Here is a 27,419-nt window from a genome sequence, read left to right as displayed (position 1 = left end):
AAGGGGCGGAGCCATCTCCCTCAGCACACTGGCGCCATTTTCCCTCAAAGCTCAGCTGGAAGGATCGCTCCCTGGCTCTCCCCTGCAGTCCTGCACTACAGAAAGGGTTAAAAAGAGAGGGGGGGGGGGGGGGGGCACAAAAATTAGGCGCAGTATATTATAATAATGCAGCTATAAGGGAAAACACTCTCTCTATAGGTGATATCCCTGTGATATATAGCGCTCTGGTGTGTGCTGGCATACTCTCCCTCTGTCTCCCCAAAGGGCTTTGTGGGGTCCTGTCCTCTGTCAGAGCATTCCCTGTGTGTCGGTACTGCTGTGTCGACATGTATGATGAAAATGATGTGGAGGCGGAGCAATGCCTGTGAATGTGATGTCACCCCCTGCGGGGTCGACACCTGTGTGGATGGACTTATGGAAGGTGTCAACTCCTTACACAAAACGTTTGACGACATAGGACAGCCGGCTACTCAGCTTGTGCCTGTTCCAGCGTCTCAAATGTCATCAGGGGCTTTAAAACGCCCGCTACCTCAGGTGACAGACACAGATGTCGACACGGATACCGACTCCAGTGTCGACGACGATGAGACTAGTGTACCCTCCAATAGGTCCACCCGTTACATGATTGAGGCAATGAAAAATGTATTACACATTTCTGATAATACCCCAGGTACCACAAAAAAGGGTATTATGTTTGGTGAGAAAAAACTACCTGTAGTTTTTCCTGCATCTGAGAAATTAATATGAGGTGTGTGAGGAAGCGTGGACTTCCCCCGATAAGAAATTGATAATTTCTAAGCAGCGTACCCTTTTCCGCCAGAGGATAGGTCACGTTGGGAAATACCCCCTAGGGTAGATAAAGCGCTGATACGCTTATTCAAAAAGGTGGCACTACCGTCTCCGGATACGGCCGCCCTAAAGGAACCTGCTGATAGAAAGCAGGAAACTACCCTTAAAGCTATATACACACACACGGGCATTATATTGAGACCAGCTATTGCCTCGGCATGGAGGTGCAGTGCGGCAGCTGCGTGGTCAGATTCCCTGTCAGATAATACTATGGATAGGGACAATATTTTGCTGACAGTAGAGCATATAAAAGACGCTGTCTTATACATGCGTGATGCACAGAGGGATATTTGCCGGCTGGCATCACAAATAAGCGCTATGTAAAAGCGATGCCGATTCATGAAAGCACTGTATTATCAGGTACAGTCCTTTCGGCCCCAGAAAAGCAAGAGGGCTGGAGGCTCATCTTTTCTGCCAAGAGGAAAAGGTAGAGGGAAAAAGCTGCACACACAGCTAGTTCCCAAGAGCAGAAGTCCTCCCCTGCGTCCGGTAAGTCCACAGCATGACGCTGGGACTGCTCAGGCGGACCCGGGTACGGTGGGGGCCCGTCTCAAAAATTTCAGCGCACAGTGGGCTCTCTCACAGGCGGATCCCGGGGTTCTTCAAACAGTATCTCAGGGGTACAGGCTGGAATTCGAGACGTCTCCCCCCAGCCGTTTCCTAAAATCTGCCTTACCGGCAACTCCCTCTGCCAGGGAGGCAGTGTGGTGATTATCTAAAAACTGTATTCACTGCAAGTGATTGTCAAGGTACCCCTCCTTCAACAAGGAAAGGGTTACTATTCCACAATGTTTGTGGTACCGAAACCGGAAGGTTCGTTGAGACCCATATTAAATTTAAAATACTTGAACACATATATCAAAAGATTCAAGTTCAAGATGGAATCGCTCAGGGCGGTTATTGCGAACCTGGACGAGGGGGATTACAGGGTCTCTCTGGACATCAAGGATACTTACCTGCATGTCCCCATTTACCCTCCTCACCAGGAGTACCTCAGGTTTGTGGTACAGGACTGTCACTATCAGTTCCAGACGCTGCCGTTTGGGTTATCCACGGCACCGAGGGTCTTTACCAAGGTAATGGCCGACATGATGATACTCCTTCGCAAGAAGAGTTTTTAATTATCCCGTACTTGGACGATCTCCTGATAAAGGCGAGGTCCAAGGAACAGTTGGTAGTGGGGGTAGCACTTTCTCGGGATGTGCGGCAACAGCACGGCTGGATTCTCAATATTCCAAAGTCACAGCTGGTCCCGACGACACGTCTTCTGTTCCTGGGAATGATTCTGGACACAGACCAGAAAAAAGTGTTTCTTCCAGTGGAAAAAGCCGAGGAGTTGTCATCTCTTGTCAGAGACCTCCTAAAACCGGGACAGGTGTCGGTACATCAATGCACACGAGTCCTGGGAAAAATGGTAGCTTCGTACGAAGCAATTCCATTCGGAAGGTTCCACGCAAGGACTTTCCAGTTGGACCTGTTGGACAAATGGTCCGGGTCCCATCTCCAGATGCAACAGCGGAATAACCCTGTCGGCAGGGACCAGGGTGTCGCTGCTGTGGTGTCTGCAGAGGGCTCATCTACTAGAGGGCCGCAGATTCGGAATACAAGACTGGGTCCTGGTGACCACGGATGCCAGCCTTCGGGGCTGGGGTGCAGTCACACAGGGAAGAAATTTCCAAGGACTGTGGTCAAATCAGGAGATTTCGCTTCACATAAATATTCTGGAGCTAAGGGCCATTTACAATGCCCTAAGCCAAGCAAGGACCCTGCTTCAGAACCAGCCGGTACTGATCCAATCGGACAACATCACGGCGGTCGCCCATGTAAACAGACAGGGCGGCACAAGAAGCAGGAGGGCATTGGCAGAAGCCACAAGGGTTCTCCGATGGGCGGAAAATCATGTGTTAGCACTGACAGCAGTGTTCATTCCGGGAGTGGACAACTGGGAAGCAGACTTCCTCAGCAGGCACGACCTCCACCCGGGAGAATGGGGACTTCATCCAGAAGTCTTCCAAATGCTGGTAAACCGTTGGGAAAGACTACAGGTGGACATGATGGCGTCCCGCCTCAATAAAAAGATATTGCGCCAGGTCAAGGGACCCTCAGGCAATCGCTGTGGACGCTCTAGTAACACCGTGGGTGTACCAGTCGGTTTATGTGTTTCCTCCTCTGCCTCTCATTCCCAAGGTACTGAGAATAATACGAAGGCGAGGAGTGAAAACTATACTCGTGGTTCCGGATTGGCCAAGAAGAGCTTGGTACCCGTAACTTCAAGAGATGCTTTCAGAGGACCCTTGGCCTCTGCCGCTCAGACAGGACCAGCTGCAGCAGGGGCCCTGTCTGTTCCAAGACTTACCGCAGCTACATTTGACGGCATGGCGGTTGAACACCGTATCCTGAAGGAAAAGGGCATTCCGGAGGAAGTCATCCCTACCCTGATCAAAGCCAGGAAGGATGTCACCGCAAAACATTATCACCGCATTTGGTTTAAATATGTTGCTTGGTGTGAGGCCAGGAAGGCCCCAACAGAGGTGACGTTGGGCCTCAAATTGGGGTCCATTAAGGTCCAGATTTCGGCCCTGTCGATTTTCTTCCAGAAAGAACTGGCTTCACTGCCTGAAGTTCAGACTTTTGTCAAAGGAGTTCTGCATATTCAGCCTCCTTTTGTGCCCCCAGTGGCACCTTGGGATCTCAATGTGGTTTTGGAGTTCCTGAAATCACATTGGTTTGAACCACTTAAGACTGTGGATTTGAAATATCTCACGTGGAAAGTGGTCATGCTGTTGGCCCTGGCTTCGGCCAGGCGTGTGTCAGAATTGGCGGCTTTGTCCTATTAAAGCCCTTATCTGATTTTCCATATGGATAGGGCAGAGTTGAGGACTCGTCCTCAGTTTCTCCCGAAGGTGGTATCAGCGTTTCACTTGAACCAGCCTATTGTGGTGCCTGCGGCTACTAGGGACTTGGAGGATTCCAAGTTACTGGACGTAGTCAGGGCCCTGAAAATTTATGTTTCCAGGACGGCTGGAGTCCGGAAAACTGATTTGCTGTTTATCCTGTATGCACCCAACAAACTGGGTGCTCCTGCTTCTAAGCAGACTATCGCGCGCTGGATTTGTAGCAATATTCAGCTGGCGCATTCTGCGGTGGGACTACCGCAGCCTAAATCTGTAAAAGCCCATTCCACAAGGAAGGTGGGCTCATCTTGGGCGGCTGCCCGAGGGGTCTCGGCTTTACAACTTTGCCGAGCTGCTACTTGGTCAGGGGCAAACACGTTTGCAAAATTCTATAAATTTGATACCCTGGCTGAGGAGGACCTGGAGTTCTCTCATTCGGTGCTGCAGAGTCATCCGCACTCTCCCGCCCGTTTGGGAGCTTTGGTATAATCCCCATGGTCCTTACGGAGTTCCCAGCATCCACTAGGACGTCAGAGAAAATAAGAATTTACTCACCGGTAATTCTATTTCTCGTAGTCCGTAGTGGATGCTGGGCGCCCATCCCAAGTGCGGATTGTCTGCAATACTTGTAAATAGTTATTGCGAGCCATCTGTTCAGAGGCTCCTTTTGTTATCATACTGTTAACCGGGGTTCCTATCACGAGTTATACAGTGTGATTGGTGTGGCTGGTATGAGTCTTACCCGGGATTCAAAATCCTTCCTTATTGTGTCAGCTCTTCCGGGCACAGTGTCCTAACTGAGGCTTGGAGGAGGGTCATAGGGGGCGGAGCCAGTGCACACCAGATAGTCCTAAATCTTTCTTTAGATGTTCCCAGTCTCCTGCGGTGCCATCTATTCCCCATGGTCCTTACGGAGTTCCCAGCATCCACTACGGACTACGAGAAATAGAATTACCGGTGAGTAAATTCTTATTTTTTTCCACAACCATGCGTTCAGCTTTGTGCCAAGATTTAAGAGGGTTTCTTCCAGTGACGTGCGGTGAAGTCAAAGGCTGGTGTGGCACTGGCTAATTAGAACACCCCTGGCCCCCTTCATCCTTTAATAAATAAAATAACCAGCAGCAGGATGAACTAGTCGGGAAGGGGAGGAGGGTGGGGTGTTCGGGGGTGATGCCATAACAGGGGGGGCACTTAATATGGGGTCCCTCAGCCAGCACACTAGCCATCCCCAGACTGGTTAGCCCAGGGCTGGAATTCCCAGGGAAGTGTCTCTCCCCCCCCCCCCCCTCCCCCCCCCCCCATCCCCTCCTCAGAAAACATAACAAAAACCCAAATAAACAATAAAACTGGTTACCCCTCCCAAGCAACAACCAGCACTGGGCTGAAAGCTATGTCCCTCATTCCTGGTGGGTGTGGGGTTCATTGTATGATCTTTACAGGCAGCCTACAGGTCCCAGCATGCTGGCCTTTGGTGAACGACAAGTACAAGCCTGCTTAGACACTAAGGGTCTGCTGGCACCTATAGCCTGTAAAGAAAATTTTTAATAAAAACAGGACACAAGTTTTTAAATAGCTTATTATGCAGCATCCACCTGGTGTGTGGCATCAGTTTAAGCTCTTCTGCATGGCCAGTGCCCACCAGGACTTCTGGCGTCTTCTGTCTTTGGGAGCTCTTGCCTGCTCCCTCGCCACTAGTGGGCTGCCAGCCAGAGGGGGCAGGGCGTTGACACAGAGAGCTGTGATTTGGCTCGCAGTGGCCATCTTGCATTAAAAAAGTTACTTTAAGGCACCATTTTTTGAAATGGGAACTGCTGCCTAACTCTGCAGAGTGGCTGGCAGGGACTGGATCCTCTCTGATCCAGGCATGCCGTCATACACATACTCTTCGCCATGTCCTGTTGCCAGTAACGCTTGCACCTCCACAGTGTCCCGCAACTACATATGCCCGCTACCCAGCAGATTCAGCACTGGATCCTATCAAACCTGACAGGTTAGCAGGGGCGTGCTTTCATGTGGTCTGAAGGCACATCCCTGTCAAGGATGCAGATGTGCAGGTGCCTCTTTTAAGTGTATGTATGTGTGTATTTTTTTCAATGGGCTTTCTCTGATGTCCTAGTGGATGCTGGGTACTCCGTAAGGACCATGGGGTATAGACGGGCTCCGCAGGAGACTGGGCACTCTTACAAGAAAGATTAGGTACTATATCTGGTGTGCACTGGCTCCTCCCTCTATGCCCCTCCTCCAGACCTCAGTTAGTATCTGTGCCCGGCCAGAGCTGGATGCACTCTAGGGGCTCTCCTGAGCTTCCTAGAAAAGAACGTATTTGTTAGGTTTTTTATTTTCAGTGAGATCTGCTGGCAACAGACTCACTGCTTCGTGGGACTGAGGGGAGAGAAGCGAACCTACCTGCGTGCAGCTACCTTGGGCTTCTAAGGCTACTGGACACCATTAGCTCCAGAGGGATCGAACACAGGCCCAGCCTTGGTCATCCGGTCCCGGAGCCGCGCCGCCGTCCCCCTTGCAGAGACAGAAGAACGAAGAGAAGTTGAAAATTGGCGGCTGAAGACTCCGGTCTTCATTAAGGTAGCGCACAGCACTGCAGCTGTGTGCCATTGCTCCCTTAGCACACCACACAATCCGGTCACTGATGGGTGCAGGGCGCTGGGAGGGGGGGGGGGGGGCGCCATGGGCAGCAATTAGATTACCTTACATGGCAAAAAGCACATAATACAGTCTAAAAAACTGTATATGTGCATTAACCCCCGCCATTATACATTTAAAAACGCGGGAGAAGCCCGCCGATGAAGGGGCGGGGTTATCTTCCTCAGCACACCAGCGCCATTTTCTCTTCACAGCTCCGCTGGAAGGACGCTCCCCAGGCTCTCCCCTGCAGTTCCAGACTTCTAGGGTAAAAAAGAGAGGGGGGGCACATAAATTTAGGCGCAAAACTGTGTATATAAGCTGCTATAGGGGAAAAATCACTCTGTATAGTGTACATCCCTGCATTATATAGCGCTGTGGTGTGTGCTGGCATACTCTCTCTCTGTCTCCCCAAAGGACTTTGTGGGGTCCTGTCCTCAGTCAGAGCATTCCCTGTGTGTGTGCGGTGTGTCGGTACGGCTGTGTCGACATGTTTGATGAGGAAGCTTATGTGGAGGCGGAGCAGGTGCCGATAAGTATGATGTCACCCCCTGCGGGGCCGACACGAGAGTGGGTGGAGATGTGGAAGGTATTAACAGACAGTGTCAACTCCTTACATAAAAGGTTTGATGACGTAACAGCAGTGGGACAGCCGGCTTCTCAGCCCGTGCCTGCCCAGGCGTCTCATAGGCCATCAGGGGCTCAAAAACGCCCGCTACCTCAGATGGCAGACACAGATGTCGACACGGAGTCTGACTCCAGTGTAGACGAGGATGAGACAAATGTACAATCCACAAGGGCCATCCGTTGTATGATTACGGCAATGAAAAATGTGTTGCACATTTCTGACATTAACCCGGTTACCACAAAAAAGGGTATTATGTTTGGGGAGAAAAAGAAACCAGTGGTTTTTCCCCCATCGGATGAGTTGAATGAAGTGTGTGAAGAAGCGTGGGCTTCCCCCGATAAGAAACTAGTGATTTCAAAAAAGTTACTGATGGCGTACCCTTTCCCGCCAGAGGACAGGTTACATTGGGAAACATCCCCTAGGGTGGATAAGGCGCTCACACGCTTGTCAAAAAAGGTGGCACTGCCGTCTCAGGATACGGCCGCCTTAAAGAAGCCTGCTGATAGAAAGCAGGAGGCTATCCTGAAGTCTGTATATACACACTCGGGTACTATACTGAGACCTGCAATTGCTTCAGCATGGATGTGTAGTGCTGCAGCAGCTTGGTCCGATACCCTGTCAGATAATATTGATACCCTCGACAGGGATACTATTTTGCTAACCATAGAGCATATTAAAGACGTTGTCTTATATATGAGGGATGCACAGAGGGATATTTGCCGGCTGGCATCTAGAATTAATGCAATGTCCATTTCTTTATCATCCACTAGGGGTCACTGGAGTACTCTTGGGATATGGACGGGCGTAGCCGAACAAAGGCACTGAATATTCAAATTTAGGACTCTCCCCCCCCCCTCCATATCCCCAAGTACCTCAGTGTACTTTGCCAGTGTTTTTTCGGTGCTCACAGATGAACATCGGCTTGTGGCAATGGCCACTTTTCAGATTTTTATTTTTATTTTTAATTTTTACTCTTCCCGTCTCAGTTTATGGAAAAACATGGGTCCGGGATGGTGCCGCTGCAAGGCAGCGGATGGCGTGTCGGTCCTCACAAAGAGCACCCTCACAGCCACAGGCGCTATAGGCAAGCGCATGGCGTGTCGGTCCTCACAAAGAGCACCCTCACAGCCACAGGCAGCCACTGTCTCCTGCAAACTGAACGGAGCTTACAGAAAGAAGCTCCGTCACAGCCAGGATAAGACAAAGAGCTGGAAGGATCTACAGCTGCAAGGAGCTTACAGAAGCTCCGTCACAGCCAAGATGAGGCTGAAACGGAGCTTGCAGAGAGAAGAGAAGGCGGCACAAGGTATGAGTGTCAGGGCGGTCAGCTCACGCTGCCGCCCTGCTGTGTGTGAGTGTTATACTGTAGAAATGCCATAGCCGCTGAGCACGTGAGTGTTATACTGTAGAAAGAGCACGCCGCTGAAGGTCTTGCTGAACGATGCGCAGAGCGGCCGCACGTCACTCAGACGTTGGCCGCTCTCACTGCGCTGATGGCCCGGTACGAGAATCTCCGTGCGCTGTACTAAGCAGAGCGGCCGCACGTCACTCAGACGCCGGCCGCTCTCACTGCTCTGAGGGCACGGCACCGCTACACGCTCCTGGGCTGAACTAAGCAGAGCGGCCGCACGTCACTCAGACGCCGGCCGCTCTCACTGCTCTGATGCGGCACCGTTACACGCCGCCGACATTCTCCGGGCGCTCAACTAAGCAGAGCGGCCGCACGTCACTCAGACGCCGGCCGCTCTCACTGCTCTGATGGCCCGGCACCACTACATCTTTAAGCCACCAGAAGGCGCAGGGGTGTTAGTAGGAATTTGGTTCGGGTTTCATGCCCATGTGAACTGCTTTTCACATAAAGACTTTAGTTTCCTAATAAATATGCTGTTCAGCAATAACATATATATATAGATATATATGCCATATAATAATGTTATTAAGTCGTGCAAGTGTCTGTCTGTTGCCTATTATGATGTCTGTCTACATAGCGAATAAGGCTCTAGTGCAGACTAAAAATGTTAACATTGGCAATTCAAATTAAAACAGCGGTAATCGGAGTCCCAGAATAACTCCGCCAGCGCTAACAAAAGACAATCTTTCCAAAGTGACAATTTTCCTTTGGGTACCAGAGTGTTTATTTCACTAGTCTTATAATTTAATGCACGATTCTATGTCAAATCTCACACCGATAACTACAAGTGAGAAGGGTACATTAGTCCAGCATTCAGATAGTGCGGGGTTTTGGACAACCATACATAATCGTTTCCAAAAGGACGCGATCCGCCATTGGTATATGCGTTTCTGTCAAACATTATAAAAACCACAGATACATTTGGGTCACTAGAATCTATGTATGAAACCATGCCGATCACGGTTAAAAGAAGCTGCAGAGTATATCTGTAAAGCTTTTGCTAACGCCGGTTATTTTCAATGTCGCTAGTTAAGCGCGACAAGGCCAGAGCTTGTTTGCTCCTAAATTGGATATATGTGTAACGACATTTTATCCCTTTACGATATTCTGCCATTAGCGCATACAATATACTTGTAACGGCGTTTTATTCCTTTATAAAAATCACTCACGCCTTGTAACGACAGGACGTTACAGTCAGCAAGCCAGTGGTTTGATGACCTCTTTTACAATTGTGGAAGTGCGTCTTTTCAGGTTACATTTGCGAGGTTTCATGACTTCAACTCATATATGTCTCAGCTATTTACAGCTTAGAGTACAAGACTGCTTCTGGCGAACGGTTTGGCAGGTTGTCATTTAGTCTTTGCTGGTTTATAAACCAGGCAATAGTACGCCAACAGAGTCAAAATTACTTATTCCCGTCTGTTTGAGCAAAATCAAACAGCTCCGTTGCAATATCAATCAGCAAGTCATTTACTACAGTTAGAAAATGGATTTTCTGCAGTTAGTTTTTGCTTATTGCAGCCACAAAATTGTATAATTGCATTTGATCTTCACAATGCGTATTTACCCAGTCCGGTTTCTTCATCACAGGTTCTAGCGTTTGCAAATCGCCACAACCATTAACCATTTCATTTATACCGTTGCTTATCGCTTCCGGTATTTACCAAAGTGATGTTGGAATAATCGCTCATCTCACATAAGAACTATGTATCAACAAAGTTCCTCTATCTTGCGCTACTAAGGTATACTGCGGTAGCAGATTAAGTTCGAAAACAATCACATCTAAGTCGGTCTAAACGATGTCAATTCCTAGGTAAGATTATAAATAAGGTAAATCAAAGACTTTTACCTACTACACCAGCAAGAACAAAGGTACACGCACAGCGGTACATTGGTGTATTCACTTATTAAGAATAAAGATGTGTTTTCAACGCAAAGGTTCTAAAACACGACAGATTGCTGTCAATAAATGTCCTAGAACTCTGTGCATTTTACAATGCAATAGATAAATGTCCTAGAACTCTGTGCATTTTACAATGCAATAAATGATTCGTTTTCAGTCTGACCAGGGATAGACTCTGGGTTCTCTTCAGAACGAATAAATCTTTCGCTTTTTACTAAAGATTTCTGTGGACAGGAACAACCGTGAGTTTCATGTAATTTTGTTTTTTCATGCCTGGCTCACGCTGCCCTTAAGCAGTCAAACAAAGCAACGGCAGTTGCATACACAACAACCAGTGAAAACCAAGAAGCCGCATGGCAATGCGGCAGGTAACTCAAATCTTCAATGGCTCAGAACGCCATTATGTGAAAATGTCAAGACATCAATCCGTGAGTGGACATTTGTTAGACAAAAGATCTCACCCGTCAGGGTTTGGATCTTGAAAACTGGACATTAAATCCAGAGGTGTTTCATATGTGAGTCCACAGAAGGCGGTTACCCCAAGTATACATAATGGCATCTCGCCACAATTACAAAAGCTCAGTATGTGTACATCACATTCATGGGGTCATTCAGCATCGTGTATCTGGCTCCACCATTTTCCGCTTCTCTCTTCGTTGCCAAAACGGATCAGAAGACAGTTCGTCACAGTCATACTGGTGGTATCTCATGGGTTTCGGAGAAGTTTGCTTCTCGAATTTTCAAGTAATACTTGCACACGATCTTGGCCCGCTCATAATACGGCCAACCTGTTACATCACGGAACGTTCTTTTACCCATAGTTACCTATGTACCTATTATCTATGTACCGCAGCTGCGGTTGACGGGGTGAGAGTTCAGACCGCTCTCTTAAAAAATAGAGAATTACAGTATCGGTTATACCAACCATGTTACGAAATAGTAAGCCGCTTAAGGCAGCTCATAATTAAAAAAATTTCGTGTGCTTACATAGGTTATAAACCTCGGAAGTTTCCAACATCATACTTCAAGTACCCGTATTCTGTTAAACGGGATGGGATGGAAAACTGCGTTCATCTGCACTAAGAGTGCAGGTATCTGTGTGGTAAACTTATTTTCAAAGCGTTTGCCTCTATTTACGTCTGTAAACATCTTTCTACAAGGTGTCACCAAAGTTCAGACTCTATTTATCCCACCTACAGCGCCAGGCGATTTAAGGTTGGGTTCAGATTTCTTAGTTTTCATATTTTGGAATCCTTTCAACAAATGGGAATTAAGTTTCATATTTTTGAACCCTTACAACAAATGGGTATTAAGTTCTCACTTTGGAAAACATTTTTCTTCTAGCCTTGGCTTCGCCAAGGGTGCTTCGGCAAGGATTTTGTTTTCATATTTGGGTGCCTTGTATTCCAAGCCACCGTATTTGAGTTTTCTCATTACAAAGCAGATCTTCCGACGAAATCCGCTTTCGTATTCTTCACATCAATATACCAATAGTGGTTCCTGTGGGGACAGCACATTCTAAAATTCTGAATGTGGTACACGCGTTACGCGTTTATATATGTAGTACGTGATATGAATACGTTGTTTGTTCTATATGATACTGCAAACTGGGGTTAGCCAGTTTCTCAGCAGATTTTATCCGGTTGGATAATAATGACTACAAGTCAGGCTTACTTTAAGGCTAAGTTACAATCGCCTACGTCAGTAATAGCATCCCACAGGTTCTGTGGGAATGTCACACCCAGCGGGTCGTGGAGCGTCTACGACGCGGCTACATAGCCTTTAGTGCACCACGTTTGTGCACGTTTACACGTTATGAATGGTGGCGCCATCAGCATTTAGCTTTGGCTGCCTACTGTTACAAGTATCAAACAGCTCTCCCGCCCACGAGGGAAGCTTTGGTACGTCCCAAGAGTACTCCAGTGACCCCTAGTGGATGATAAAGAAAATAGGATTTTGGTACTTACCAGGTAAATCCTTTTCTTTGAATCCATAGGGGGCACTGGACGCCCACCCAGAGCAGTTTTACCTGGGTTGTTGTAAGCTCAAGGGAGCTTAGTGAACAAATTTAACTTGGATGGTATTAAGCTCGAAGGAGCTTAGGGTAACACATTTTCACCAATTGGCTCAAATTATAAAGTTCTATCGGTTAAGGTGTCAACTGTTTAGTTGACAATAAGGTTACGGATCAACTTTGTGGTTGTCCGTTATGTTATAGGGATTCTCCATTGTCAACCTCTCTATATCCTGTTCGCTCAGTAAAAAACACTGGCAAAGTACACTGAGGTACTTGGGGATATGGAGGGGGGGGAGAGTCCTAAATTTGAATATTCAGTGCCTTTGTTCGGCTACGCCCGTCCATATCCCAAGAGTACTCCAGTGCCCCCTATGGATTCAAAGAAAAGGATTTACCTGGTAAGTACCAAAATCCTATTTTCTGCCAGGAGAGTATTATGGACTCGGCAGTGGACAGGTGATGCTGATTCTAAAAGGCACATGGAGGTTTTGCCTTTAAAAGGGTGAGGAATTGTTTGGGGATGGTCTCTCGGACCTCGTATCCACAGCAACAGCTGGGAAGTCGACATTTTTACCTCCGGTTTCCTCACAGCCTAAGAAAGCACCGTATTATCAGGTACAGTCCTTTCGGCCCCAGAAAGGCAGCGGGTCAGAGGCGCTTCCTTTCTGCCCAGAGGCAAGGTAAGAGGGAAAAAGCTGCACCAGACAGCCAGTTCCCAGGATCAAAAATCCTCCCCCGCTTCCTCCAAGTCCACCGCATGACGCTGGGGCTCTGCAGGCGGAGCCAGGTGCGGTGGGGGCGCGTCTCCGGAACTTCAGCGACCAGTGGGTTCGCTCACAGGTGGATCTCTGGGTTCTGCAAGTGGTATCTCAGGGATACAAGCTGGAGTTCGAGGCCACTCCCCCTCGCCGTTACCTCAAATCTGCCTTGCCAGCTGCTCCCAAAGAAAGGGAGGTAGTACTGGCAGCTATTCACAAGCTGTACCTCCAGCAGGTGATAATCAAGGTACCCCCCCTTCAACAGGGGCGGGGTTACTATTCCACAATGTTTGTGGTACCGAAACCAGACGGTTCGGTGAGACCCATCCTAAATTTAAAATCCTTGAACTCAGGGCGGTTATTGCAAGCCTGGAAGAGGGGGATTTTATGGTGTCATTGGACATCAAGGATGCATACCTGCATGTCCCCATTTACCCACCTCACCAGGAGTACCTCAGGTATGTGGTACAGGACTGTCATTACCAATTCCAGACGTTGCCGTTTGGTCTGTCCACGGAGGAGAAGGCCCAGGAATTATCATCTCTGGTCAGGGACCTCCTGAAACCAAAACAGGTGTCGGTGCATCACTGCACGCGAATCCTGGGAAAGATGGTAGCTTCTTACGAAGCAATTCCCTTCGGCAGGTTCAATGCAAGGATCTTCCAGTGGGATCTATTGGACAAGTGGTCCGAATCGCATCTTCAGATGCATCGGTTGATCACCCTGTCCCCGAGGGCCAGGGTGTCTCTGCTGTGGTGGCTGCAGAGTGCTCATCTTCTCGAAGGCCGCAGATTCGGCATACAGGACTGGGTCCTGGTGACCACGGATGCGAGCCTCCGAGGTTGCGGGGCAGTCACTCAGGGAAGAAACTTCCAAGGACAATGGTAGTGTCAGGAAACTTCCCTACACATAGATATTCTGGAACTAAGGGCCATTTACAATGCCCTGAGTCAAGCAGAATCCCTGCTTCAAAACCAACCGGTGCTGATTCAGTCAGACAACATCACGGCGGTCGCCCATGTAAACCGACAGGGCGGCACAAGAAGCAGGATAGCAATGGCAGAAGCCACAAGGATTCTTCGATGGGCGGAGAATCACGTGCTAGCACTGTCAGCAGTGTTCATTCCGGGAGTGGACAACTGGGAAGCAGACTTCCTCAGCAGACACGACCTCCACCCGGGAGAGTGGGGACTTCATCCAGAAGTCTTCAAGCTGATTGTAAACCGTTGGGAACGGCCACAGGTGGACATGATGGCGTCCCGCCTCAACAAAAAGCTATAAAGATATTGCGCCAGGTCAAGGGACCCTCAGGCGATAGCTGTGGACGCTCTAGTGACACCGTGGGTGTACCAGTCGGTTTATGTGTTTCCTCCTCTTCCTCTCATACCCAAGGTACTGAGGATAATAAGAAAGAGAGGAGTAAGAACTATACTCATCGTTCCGGACTGGCCAAGAAGAACTTGGTGCCCGGAACTTCAAGAAATGATCTCAGAGGACCCATGGCCTCTGCCGCTCCGACAGGACCTGCTGCAGCAGGGGCCCTGCCGGTTCCAAGACTTACCGTGGCTGCGTTTGACGGCATGGCGGTTGAACGCCGGATCCTAATGGAAAAGGGCATTCCGGATGAAGTCATTCCTACGCTGATAAAAGCTAGGAAGGATGTGACAGCAAAACATTATCACCGCATATGGCGAAAATATGTTGCTTGGTGTGAGGCCAGAAAGGCCCCAACAGAGGAATTTCAGCTGGGTCGATTTCTGCACTTCCTACAGTCAGGAGTGACTATGGGCCTAAAATTGGGATCCATAAAAGTCCATATTTCGGCCCTGTCTATTTTTTCTTTCAAAAAGAACTGGCTTCACTGCCTGAAGTTCAAACGTTTGTTAAGGGAGTGTTGCATATTCAGCCCCCTTTTGTGCCTCCAGTGGCACCTTGGGATCTCAACGTGGTGTTGGATTTCCTAACATCACATTGGTTTGAGCCACTTAAGACCGTGGAGTTAAAATATCTCGCGTGGAAGGTGGTCATGCTGTTGGCCTTGGCTTCGGCCAGGCGTGTGTCAGAATTGGCGGCTTTGTCGTGTAAAAGCCCATATCTGATTTTCCATATGGACAGGGCAGAATTGAGGACTCGTCCCCAATTTCTTCCTAAGGTGTTATCAGCGTTTCATTTGAACCAACCTATTGTGGTGCCTGCGGCTACTCGGGACTTGGAGGATTCCAAGTTGCTGGATGTAGTCCGGGCCCTGAAAATCTATGTTTCCAGGACGGCTGGAGTCAGAAAAACTGACTCGCTATTTATCCTGCATGCACCCAACAAGCTGGGTGCTCCTGCTTCAAAGCAGACTATTGCTCGCTGGATCTGTAGCACGATTCAGCTTGCTCATTCTGCGGCTGGACTGCCGCATCCTAAATCGGTAAAAGCCCATTTCACGAGGAAGGTGGGCTCTTCTTGGGCGGCTGCCCGAGGGGTCTCGGCTTTACAACTTTGCCGAGCTGCTACTTGGTCGGGTTCAAACACTTTTGCAAAATTCTACTAGTTTGATACCCTGGCTGAGGAGGACCTTGAGTTTGCTCATTCGGTGCTGCAGAGTCATCCGCACTCTCCCGCCCGTTTGGGAGCTTTGGTATAATCCCCATGGTTCTTACGGAGTACCCAGCATCCACTAGGACGTCAGAGAAAATAAGAATTTACTCACCGGTAATTCTATTTCTCGTAGTCCGTAGTGGATGCTGGGAGCCCGTCCCAAGTGCGGACTCTCTGCAATACATGTATATAGTTATTGCTTAACTAAAGGTTTTTGGTTATGAGCCATCTGTTAAATGAGGCTCAGTTATTGTTCATACTGTTAACTGGGTATGGTTATCACAAGTTGTACGGTGTGATTGGTGTGGCTGGTATGAGTCTTACCCTGGATTCCAAATCCTTTCTTAGTAATGTCAGCTCTTCCGGGCACAGTTTCCCTAACTGAGGTCTGGAGGAGGGGCATAGAGGGAGAGGAGCCAGTGCACACCAGATATAGTACCTAATCTTTCTTTTAAGAGTGCCCAGTCTCCTGTGGAGCCCGTCTATACCCCATGGTCCTTACGGAGTAACCAGCATCCACTACGGACTACGAGAAATAGAATTACCGGTGAGTAAATTCTTATTTTTACTATTGTCTGCGGAAGGTAGAGAGCTGCACTGCCTCCTGAATGATTTGCTTGCGTTTTCATGGGGGAAATGATTAGTATTATACAAAGCAGTTATTTTATGGCACAGAATGTGTTCTCCTCTACCTCCCCTGGCTGCATGTCCCTGGTTTCTTACTTCAGAATAACTTACTGCTCTGTCCTCTTGCCTTATTAGTACATAGTGGGCCCCATACTAGACCACCACCATTCTTTGTATTGTATGTGACAACTGGCTGCAGTTTCACTACTGCCCATCCATTCAAAGAAATAGCTAAAGCTATGTCCATTAACTATATTTTAGAGTAAAAATTACCTATTTAACATGATCATACTCTCATCGAAGTAAATGGATTAAAAATGTTGTATCCATAAGTCTCTTGACCACTATTACAGTCTCATGTAGAGCATAGCAAAATTAGCTTCATGTCCAATAAAACCCTAAATATATGCCCATATGTAACACTGGCCCCGGTAAATTACTGCCTGTTTTCAGTTTGTTTTTTGGTGTCCAGCCATCTAAATACATGTCCCATCAAATACTTGCTTGGACTTGCAGATCCACCACCACGTAGTGAGCCACTGTACTGGTTGTAGTCTGAAGTTTGTTCTACGATTTTATTTTTCTTTCCAAGAACATTAAAAGGAAAGACCATCTCTAGCCCGGGATCTGGTTCTACTGTATGGGTGCATGCCAAGTAGGGCTCTCCCTTCTGAAAGTTCTGAAGCTATTGTGCTTCTTAGCGGTGTGTACCCACGGTGAGATCCTTGTTGTGCCCGATTTTCACTTGCGATTTCCCTTGAACTCCCCGGAGCCCAGCACCACCGATTTTGATTAACCTTTCTTGAGATATGGACTATGTGTGCTTACGATTTTGGCTTATGTGAGATTTTGGCTTATGTGAGATGTCATTGACATGTGAGATGAACTAGATAGTACACCGATCTAGCAAGGATTGACTTGCCTGCACAGTCTATCTTTTCTTGCTATGCCAACCTGGCGGGACCGCGCATCGGGATCGAATTGGGATCGCAAGGTGACTTTCACCTTGCGATCTGCACTAACTTTTCTTGCGATTTGACTATATAGTCAAAATCGAAAGAAAATATCTCACCGTGTGTACACACGGTCACCCTTAGTTCACTATGCTAGCCATAACAATCACTAGGTGATGGCGAAGTGGCTACAAAGACCCCTATTGTTTTTTGTTTGAGCCCTCTAGAAGGGAGCAGAGATTGAATGTAACTAGTACCCCACAGGATTTGTTTAAAGTTAAGTCACAAAAAAATAAAAAAAATAAAAAATGCTGTTGTCAGAACATATTCGAGTGTCACATAGACCAATAGCCAGGTGAGAGCCCAACCAGTATAGGACCCCAATAACTGCATCTTAATGGATTGGCATGTACTAGTGTTAAAGGAAAGACCTTTCTGCTGTGGGGTACACTGGGCTCCACAGGGAGTAACATCGGGGTGTAGAGTAGGATCTTGATCCGAGGCACCAACAGGCTCAAAACTTTGACTGTTCCCGGAATGCATTGCGCGCCGCCTCCTCTATAACCTTGCCTCCGTGCACAGGAGCTCGGTTTTGTAGTTGGTGCCATGCAGTGCAGGCATACAACAGTGGGGCTGCTGCAGCAGCCCTAGGAAAAAGCTTTTTGAAGGAAAATGACTTCAAGGGCTGCAACAGAGGCACTGTAAGTGCTGGATGTCAGTCAGGCATCTCTTGCAGCTCCATCACCTCCCCCAGTGGCGCTTTTACACTCCCGTGTCTTGGTTGCCGGGTACCTACAGCGGGGCTTCGGTTTTCTTCTTGTTAGACACACACATGACCGCTGCTCTACTGGATCGCGTGGCTGCACTCAGGGAGGAGGTAAGTGGGTCCCCCCGGCGGGACCCGCTGTAAATCGCGATCCAGCGCGGCCAGTGACATTGTGGCAGTACAGGGACCCCACTAGACCACCAGGGCATGGGCACAGGTTGGTTTTCTCTCATAAAACCAGTTATTTAAGCCCCCAGTACCCGGTGGTGAATTCCAGCAGGGGGATAAGGCTTTGACCTGTAGTCCCTCCCCCAGTCCCAGGGCGCCATTTAGAGTAAATGTTCCCTCCCTGGAGTTGCATATCTCTCTCTCCCTCACTCCCTGTCAGCGTTTGGTCGCCATTAGGACAAGCTGAGCTGATCCTGGGACTGTTTGGGCACATCCTTCTCTGTAAGACCGCCTTCCTGTCAGCGCTGTGCATTTTACAGGACACTTAAGTATTCTACATGTCTGCTGACAGTGTTAGTTAAGAGAGTGCATTTAGTCAGGGTTATATAGTACAAGTACCCTGGGATATACAGCCAGTCTTTACTGTGCATTATTATATCTATTAAGTGTATAGCTATACATAGTACTACTCTGTATTGCTAGTCCAGTGCAGTTTTATTGCGTGTCCTAATTTCTGCATTGTACAAACTGTGAATCTGTGTGTGTGTGTGTGTGTGTGTGTGTGTGTGCACATATAGCTGCTGTTTGACCTCCATTTCGTGTATCTCACTCGGATTGCTATCCCTATATTCTATAACCTGAGGGGGCTAAGTGTATCAGGTTTATCATTAATATAGGTAGTTCACAGGATATACTCAGTGTGTACTTTTCTCTGATTTCTAGTTGCCATATACCTCTAGAATTCCCTGTTTGTGCTGAAATACACTGCACAGGGGGTTCTTGTCAGGTATTGTGCTGCTGATATTGTACTGTTGCCTTGCATTTAGCTTTTGATTAGGTCAGCTACAAAGGGCAACGGTGCTGGGGCTGATCCCACATTGAGTGGTGTTGACGCTGCAGACACATTTGAGGATAAAGTAGCAGCTGAGGGTTCTGGGGGTTCCTTACCCCCCAGTGGGACTGTAGCAACCGGGTTTCAAAATGACCCACCTTGGGCTACCTTCTCCGCGCTATTGAATACGCTGGTAACTAGACTAACGCTCCCTATGGGACATACTGTGCCTGTACAACCGCTTATGGTACCCGCGGTTAACCCCCTGTGGGCAGATAAACTGTCCAATCAGTTACAGCAATTGATTCAATCACTGACTACTCAGGAGTCTAACCCTCGCCCGCCTAAGACCAAGGGGTCCTCTAAGCGGGCAATTACTTACTCACAATCCACCAACGTCGCAGATACCTCGTCTGATGAGGATGGCGTTTATACCGAACCCACAGATTCTGATCCTGATGCTTCTGATGGTGATGCTGTTTCACAGGTGGATGTTCCTGACTTGTTGGAAGCTATCAGGCTCATTCTTCAAGTTGATGATGACCCGGAACCTGATGCTGCCCCTAAGAAACCGGACAGGTTTAAACGTCAGAAAGTGGTTAAACAAGTTTTACCTCACTCTGACCATTTAGTTGATATATGTAAGGAGTCCTGGGAAAATCCAGGAAAGAAATTCACGCCTCACAAGAAGATGCTGGCTTGCTACCCCCTTGCTGCGGAGCTAAGTAAATATTGGGAAACACCCCTGCCAGTGGATTCGCAGGTGGTGCGGATGGTGGTATCCTCGGCTCTGCCTGTAACTACCGTCCCGTCCCTGAGAGAGCCGACGGATAAGCGTGTGGAGGGTTGTTTAAAGGCAATTTACACCCAAACGGGTGCTGCGCATAGGCCCACCATTGCAGCGACATGGGCTGTGGAAGCGTGGGCTCAGGAGCTGGAGGCGGAGTTGCCTTCCAATGCTTCTGATCATGTTAGACAATGCTTGTCCTATATTGTCACAGCGTCTCATTACGTTAAGGAGGCGGCTTCTGATGCCGGTATTCTGGCGGCCAGGGCTTCTACGTCCATTTTGGCTCACCAGATTCTCTGGTTACGGTCCTGGTCTGTGGATATGGACTCTAAGAAAACCCTGGAAGTACTCCCTTTTAAGGAAAACATTCTTTTCCGAGAAGACCTCAACAAGAGCAAAGCGAATTGAATCAGCCCCCTTATTACAACATTTCTTTTTTGCTTTAGTTAAGAGAATCCATTTGGTCTTCTGTTACTTAATGTTGCTGGTTGAGGTGAACATTATTTCTCTAACGTCCTAGTGGATGCTGGGGACTCCGTAAGGACCATGGGGAATAGCGGCTCCGCAGGAGACTGGGCACAGCTAAGAAAGAATTAGGACTACCTGGTGTGCACTGGCTCCTCCCACTATGACCCTCCTCCAGACTTCAGTTAGAATCCTGTGCCCGGCCGAGCTGGATGCACACTAGGGGCTCTCCTGAGCTCCTAGAAAGAAAGTATATGTTAGGTTTTTTATTTTACAGTGAGATCTGCTGGCAACAGACTCACTGCAGCGAGGGACTAAGGGGAGAAGAAGCGAACCTACCTAACTGGTGGTAGCTTGGGCTTCTTAGGCTACTGGACACCATTAGCTCCAGAGGGATCGACCGCATGGAACCGGCCATTGGTGTTCGGTCCCGGAGCCGCGCCGCCGGCCCCCTTACAGAGCCAGAAGCAAGAAGAAATCCGGAAAATCGGCGGCAGAAGACATCAGTCTTCACCAAGGTAGCGCACAGCACTGCAGCTGTGCGCCATTGCTCCTCATACACACTTCACACTCCGGTCACTGAGGGTGCAGGGCGCTGGGGGGGGGCGCCCTGAGAAGCAATAAATACACCTTGGCTGGCAAATATATCACAATATATAGCCCCAGAGGCTATATATGTGATAAATACCCCTGCCAGAATACATAAAAAAAAAACGGGAGAAAAGTCTGCGAAAAAGGGGCGGAGCTATCTCCCTCAGCACAATGGCGCCATTTTCTCTTCACAGTGCAACTGGAAGACAGCTCCTCAGGCTCTCCCCTGTAGTTTTCAGGCTCAAAGGGTTAAAAAGAGAGGGGGGGCACTAAATTTAGGTGCAATATTGTTTATACAAGCAGCTATTGGGGGAAAAATCACTCAGTTATAGTGTTAATCCCTGCATTATATAGCGCTCTGGTGTGTGCTGGCATACTCTCTCTCTGTATCCCCAAAGGACTTTGTGGGGTCCTGTCCTCAGTCAGAGCATTCCCTGTGTGTGTGCTGTGTGTCGGTACGGCTGTGTCGACATGTGGGATGAGGAAGGTTACGTGGAGGTGGAGCAGAGGCCGATAAATGGGATGTCGTCCCCTGTGGGGCCGACACCAGAGTGGATGGATAGGTGGAAGGTATTAAACGACAATGTCAACTCCTTACAAGGCTGGATGATGTAAAACAGCTGTGGGACAGCCGGCTTTTCAGCCCGCGCCTGCCCAGGCGTCTCAAAGGCCATCAGGGGCTCAAGAATGCGCCCGTTACCTCAGATGGCAGACACGGATGTCGACACGGAGTCTGACTCCAGTGTCGACGAGATTGAGACATATACACAATCCACTAGGAACTTCCGTTACATGATCTCGGCAATAAAAAATGTGTTACGCATTTCTGACATGAACCCAAGTACCACATAAAAGGGGTTTTATTTTTGGGGAGAAAAAGCAGCCAGTGTTTTGTTCCCCCATCAGATGAATGAATGAAGTGTGTAAAGTAGCGTGGGTTCCCCCAATAAGAAACTGGTAATTTCTAAAAATTTACTGATGGCATACCCTTTCCCGCCAGAGTATAGGACACGTTGGGAGATATCCCTTAGGGTGGATAAGGCGCTCACACGTTTGTCAAAAAAGGTGGCACTGCCGTCTTAGGATACGGCCACCTTTAAGGAGCCTGCTGATAAAAAGCAGGAGACTATCCTGAAGTCTGTATATACACGCTCAGGTTATATACAGAGACCTGCAATCGCCTCAGCATAAATAGTGCTGCTGCAGCGTGGTCTGATACCCTGTCAGATAATATTAATACTCTAAGACAGGGAAAATAGTTTGCTAACATAGAGCATATTAAAGACGTCGTCTTATATATAAAGGATGCACAGAGGGATATTTGCCGGCTGGCATCCAGAATTAATGCAATGTCCATTCTGCCAGGAGGGTATTAGAAACCCGGCAGTGGACTGGTGATGCTGCCTATAAAAGGCACATGGAGATTCTGCCTTATAAAGGTGAGGAATTGTTGGGGATGGTCTCTGGGACCTCGTATCCACAGCAACAGCTGGGAAGAATTTTTTTTTTTTTACCTCAGGTTTCCTCACAGCCTAAGAAGGCACCGTATTTTCAGATACAGTCCTTTCGGCTTCAGAAAAGCAAGCGGGTCAAAGGCGCTTCCTTTCTGCACAGAGACAAGGGAAGAAGGAAAAAGCTGCACCAGGAGCCAGTTCCCAGGATCAAAAATCTTCCCCCGCTTCCTCTGAGTCCACCGCTTGACGTTGGGGCTCCACAGGTGGAGACAGGTGCGGTAGGGGCGCGTCTCGGGAACTTCAGGGACCAGTGGGTTTGCCCACAGGTGGATCCCTAGGTTCTGCAAATAGTATCACAGGGATACAGGCTGGAGTTCGAGGCGACTCCCCCTCGCCGTTACCTCACCTCAGCCTTGCCTACTGCCCTCGGAGAAAGGTAGTACTGGCGGCAATTCACAAGCTGCACTTCCAGCAGGTGAAATCAAGGTACCCCTCCTTCAACAAGGCCGGGGTTACTATTCCAAAATGTTGTGGTACCGAAACCAGACGGTTCGGTGAGACCCATTCTAAAATTGAAAGCCTTGAACACTTATATACGAAGGTTCAAGTTCGAAATGGAATCGCTCAGGGCGATTATTGCAAGCCTGGATGGTATCACTGGACATCAAGGATGATTACCTGCATGTCCCTATTTACCCTTTTCACCAGGAGTACCTCAAAATTGTGGTACAGGATTGTCATTACCAATTCCAGACGTTGCCGTTGGTCTGTCCCCGGCACCGAGGTATTTACCAAGGTAATGGCCGAAATAATTATCCCGTACTTGGACGATCTCCTTATAAAGGCGAGGTCCAGGGAGCAGTTGTTCGGCGGAGTAGCACTATCTCGGGAAGTGCTACAACAGCACGGCTGAATTCTGAATATTCCAAAGTCGCAGCTGGTTCCTACGACGCGTCTACTGTTCCTGAGTATGGTTCTGGACACAGAACAGGATAAAAAGGGTTTCTCCCGGAGGAGAAGTCCAAGGAGTTGTCGTCTCTAGACAGAGACCTCCTAATACGTATACAGGTGTCGGTGCATCAATGCACGCGAGCCCTGGGAAGGATGGTAGCTTCTTACGAAGAAATTCCATTCGCCAGGTCCCATTCAAGGATTTTCCAGAGGGATCTGTTGGACAGGTGGTCCGGGTCACATCTTCAGATGCATCGGCGGATAACCCTGTCTCCAAGGGCCAGGGTGTCGTTGTTGTGGTGGCTGCAGAGTGCTCATCTTCTAGGGGGCCGCAGATTCGTCATACAGGACTGGGTCCTGGTGACCACGGATGCCAGCCTTCGAGGCTGGGGGGCAGTCACACAGGGAAGAAACTTCCAAGGCTATGGAAAAGTCAGGAGACTTAACTACACATAAATATTCTGGAACTAAGGGCCATTTACAATGCCCTAAGTCAGGCTAGACCCCTGCTTCAACACCGGCCGGTGCTGATCCAGTCAGACAACATCACGGCGGTCGCTCATGTACACGACAGGGCGGCACAAGAAGCAGGATGGCGATGGCAGAAGTCACAAGGATTCTCCGATGGGCGGAAAATCATGTGTTAGCACTGTCAGCAGTGTTCATTCCCGGAGTGGACAACTGAGAAGCAGACTTTCTCAGAAGACAAAGATATTGCGCCAGGTCAAGGACCCTCAGGCGATAGCTGTGGACGCTCTGGTAACACCGTGGGTGTACCAGTCGGTGTATGTGTTCCCTTCTCTGCCTCTCTTACCCAGGGTAATGAGAATAATAAGAAGGAGAGGAGTAAGAACTATACTCATTGTTCCGGGTTGGCCAAGAAGAGCTTGGTAACCAGAACTCCAAGAAATGATCTCAGAGGACCTATGGCCTCTGCCGCTCAGACAGGACCTGCTGCAGCAGGGGGCCTGTCTGTTTCAAGAGGTACCGCGGCTGCGTTGACGGCATGGCGGTTGAACGCCGGATCCTGAAGGAAAAGGGTATTCCGGAGGAAGTTATCCCTACGCTATTTAAAGCTAGGAAAGAAGTGAACGCTAACCATTATCACCGCATATGGCGGAGATATGTTGCGTACTGTGAGGCCAGGAAGGCCCCAAAGGAGAAATTTCAGCTAGGTCGATTTCTGCACTTCCTACAGTCAGAGGTGACTATGGGCCTACAATTGGGTTCCATTAAGGTCCAGTTTTCGGCTCTATCGTTTTTCTTCCAAAATGGAACTGGCGTCACTGCCTGAAGTTCAGACATTGTCAAGGGAGTACTGCATATTCAGCCTCCTTTTGTGCCTCTAGGGGCATCGTGGGACCTCAACGTGGTGTTGGGTTTCCTAAAGTCACATTGGTTTGAGCCACTCAAAACCGTGGATTTAAAATATCTCACGTGGAAAGTGGTCATGCTTTTGGCCTTTGCTTCGGCAAGGCGGGTGGCAGAATTGGCGGCTTTGTCATGCAAAAGCCCCTATTTGATTTTCCATATGGATAGGGCAGAATTGAGGACTAGTCCCCAATTTCTTCCTAAGGTGGTATCAGCTTTTCACTTGAACCAACCTATCGTGGTGCCTGCGGCTACTAGGGACTTGGAGGACTCTAAGTTACTGGACGTAGTCAGGGCCTTGAAAATTTATGTTTCCAGGACGGCTGGAGTCAGGAAGACTGACTCGCTATTTATCCTGTATGCACCAAACAAGATGGGTGCTCCTGCTTCAAAGCAGAGTATTGCTCGCTGGATTTGTAGCACAATTCAGCTTGCGCATTCTGTGGCTGGCCTGCCGCAGCCTAAATCTGTAAAAGCCCATTCCACGAGGAAAGTGGGCTCTTCTTGAGCGGCTGCCCGAGGGGTCTCTGCTTTACAACTTTGCCGAGCTGCTACTTGGTCAGGGGCAAACACGTTGGCAAAATTCTACAAATTTGATACCCTGGCTGAGGAGGACCTTGAGTTCTCTCATTCGGTGCTGCAGAGTCATCCGCACTCTCCCGCCCGTTTGGGAGCTTTGGTATAATCCCCATGGTCCTTACGGAGTCCCCAGCATCCACTAGGACGTTAGAGAAAATAAGATTTTACTCACCGGTAAATCTATTTCTCGTAGTCCGTAGTGGATGCTGGGCGCCCGTCCCAAGTGCGGACTGTCTGCAATACTTGTTTATAGTTATTGTTAACTAAAAGGGTTATGGTTGAGCCATCTGTTGAGAGGCTCTGTTATGTTCATACTGTTAACTGGGTATAATATCACGAGTTATACGGTGTGGCTGGTATGAGTCTTACCCGGGATTCAAAATCCTTTCCTTATTGTGTCAGCTCTTCCGGGCACAGTATCCTTACTGAAGTCTGGAGGAGGGTCATAGTGGGAGGAGCCAGTGCACACCAGGTAGTCCTAATTCTTTCTTAGCTGTGCCCAGTCTCCTGCGGAGCCGCTATTCCCCATGGTCCTTACGGAGTCCCCAGCATCCACTACGGACTACGAGAAATAGATTTACCGGTGAGTAAAATCTTATTTTAGGTGTTTTCTAGAGTGACTGGTGACAGTGAAGGTCTAGTTTCGATTCCCTCTGATCTAAGAGCAGTGACCATCACTGTGACTTTGTGGCTGAGAGTAGATGTGGACTTTGCATGCTTAGCGGGTAACTAATGGAATTGGTCTTCCATTTCAGCCTTGATGATTTGACATGTTTGGTACTGGATTTCATGCTGCTGTTACCTTGTTTTTCAGGAAGCGATAGTTTCGGCTCTAGAGGAGGTTCAAGAGATGACTTCAATTCTGGTAAAGGATACATTTTGTTCTTACTGAAGGCTTTCACTGGTTTGTCAAGGTGTTGGGACATGCCGCGAACCGCTTCATATCTTTATACTTGACATAGCACTTTTATATTTGACCATCAACTCTGCATTGGACAACTTTTATTACGCCAACATGTATTAGTGTGTATTCATGTTACATTATATCAATATGCTGTTTCCTATATATTTAAACGCTACCCAAAATTAAAATGTCCAAAATTTTCCTAAAAATGTCACTTAAATGAAATACAGACGTTTCTGTTGCTGCTATGTTCCTTTATCTTAATCCTTCGAGGTTTCAGATTTATGAAACCTTTTCTTGTTTATAAACTCTCCATTCGATGTAGCAAAGTAGGGTCAGTGCCTTACACAGATTCAAGAAAAGTTTACCTTTTTTTTTTAAATAAATCATTAACCCCAACTTTCAAGCAGGCACCTTGCAGTTACAGATGTGTTAAGAGTTATAAATGTGAGCTTATTCCACACAGTGGGGCAGATGTATTAACCTGGAGAAGGCATAAGGAAGTGATAAACCAGTGATAAAGCAGTGTTAAATGCAAGGTGATAATGCACCAGCCAATCTGCTCCTAACTGTTAATTTACATAAGAGAGCTGATTGGCTGGTGTGTTTATCACCTTGCACATATCACTGGTTTATCACTTCCTTATGCCTTCTCCAGGTTAATACATCTACCCCAGTTATTGCTCCTCTTTTACAGGATGTCCGAACATGATTATGCTAAAACTACAGAATAACAAACTGTTACTCAGGAAGTGACATCTGCCCAGTAACTATTCCACAGGACAGTACAGCTATATGTAAAACTAGATGTGAAAACTCGGAAGCTGCAGTAAAATGATGCTGGCATGATATTCCATGTGTCTTTGCTGCTGTCTTAAAATATAGAGGTCCATCCTTGGTGGCTGTGTATTGCTGGGCCGCAGATGGAGCCACTGTATAATGAAGTAGTGTCCCACTGCAGTGCAAAGAAGTGTGAAACACAGTATGCATACAATGAAACGGTAAAATGAAACCTTCATGTGATCTGGTTAAAAAGATCTCATTGCGCAGTTCAGTGTTGCTAAAGAGGAACTGCATATAACTCAGGGGTGGGCAATTATTTCAGCTGGGGGGCCGCTTAACACTTCCAGTGAATAGTCGAGGGCCACACACAAAATATCTTGTAAAATCGGGTCTGAACTGCGCATGCACCGCAATGTGCAGGCGCGTCGGTCTGCAGCGACGGGATCGTACGAACAAAGCGATCGCACAGTGATTGACAGGAAGAGGACTTTTGTGGGTG

General features: G+C 48.2%; 1 protein-coding gene and 1 non-coding gene across 6 annotated transcripts in view; both read left to right on the top strand.

Moving 5' to 3' along the window:
- EIF4H (eukaryotic translation initiation factor 4H) overlaps positions 1 to 27,419 on the top strand; it is a 187,531-nt gene that overhangs the window by 90,976 nt on the left and 69,136 nt on the right. For 2 of the 5 annotated variants that reach the window (XM_063953713.1, XM_063953711.1), the window contains exon 6: positions 26,048 to 26,098. The exons of the other annotated variants lie outside the window; for them this stretch is intronic. In XM_063953713.1, the coding sequence (XP_063809783.1) occupies positions 26,048 to 26,098 (51 nt within the window). The remainder of the gene's footprint in view (positions 1 to 26,047; positions 26,099 to 27,419) is intronic. 5 annotated transcript variants of the gene reach the window in all.
- On the top strand, positions 10,496 to 10,611 carry LOC135054154 (U5 spliceosomal RNA). Its single transcript, XR_010243393.1, has one exon. It is a non-coding gene; the product is annotated as a U5 spliceosomal RNA (small nuclear RNA).

This window comes from Pseudophryne corroboree, chromosome 2, assembly GCF_028390025.1.
Source record: "Pseudophryne corroboree isolate aPseCor3 chromosome 2, aPseCor3.hap2, whole genome shotgun sequence".
Classification (NCBI taxonomy): Eukaryota; Metazoa; Chordata; class Amphibia; order Anura; family Myobatrachidae; genus Pseudophryne; species Pseudophryne corroboree.
This window is presented reverse-complemented; position numbering and strand designations above follow the sequence as displayed.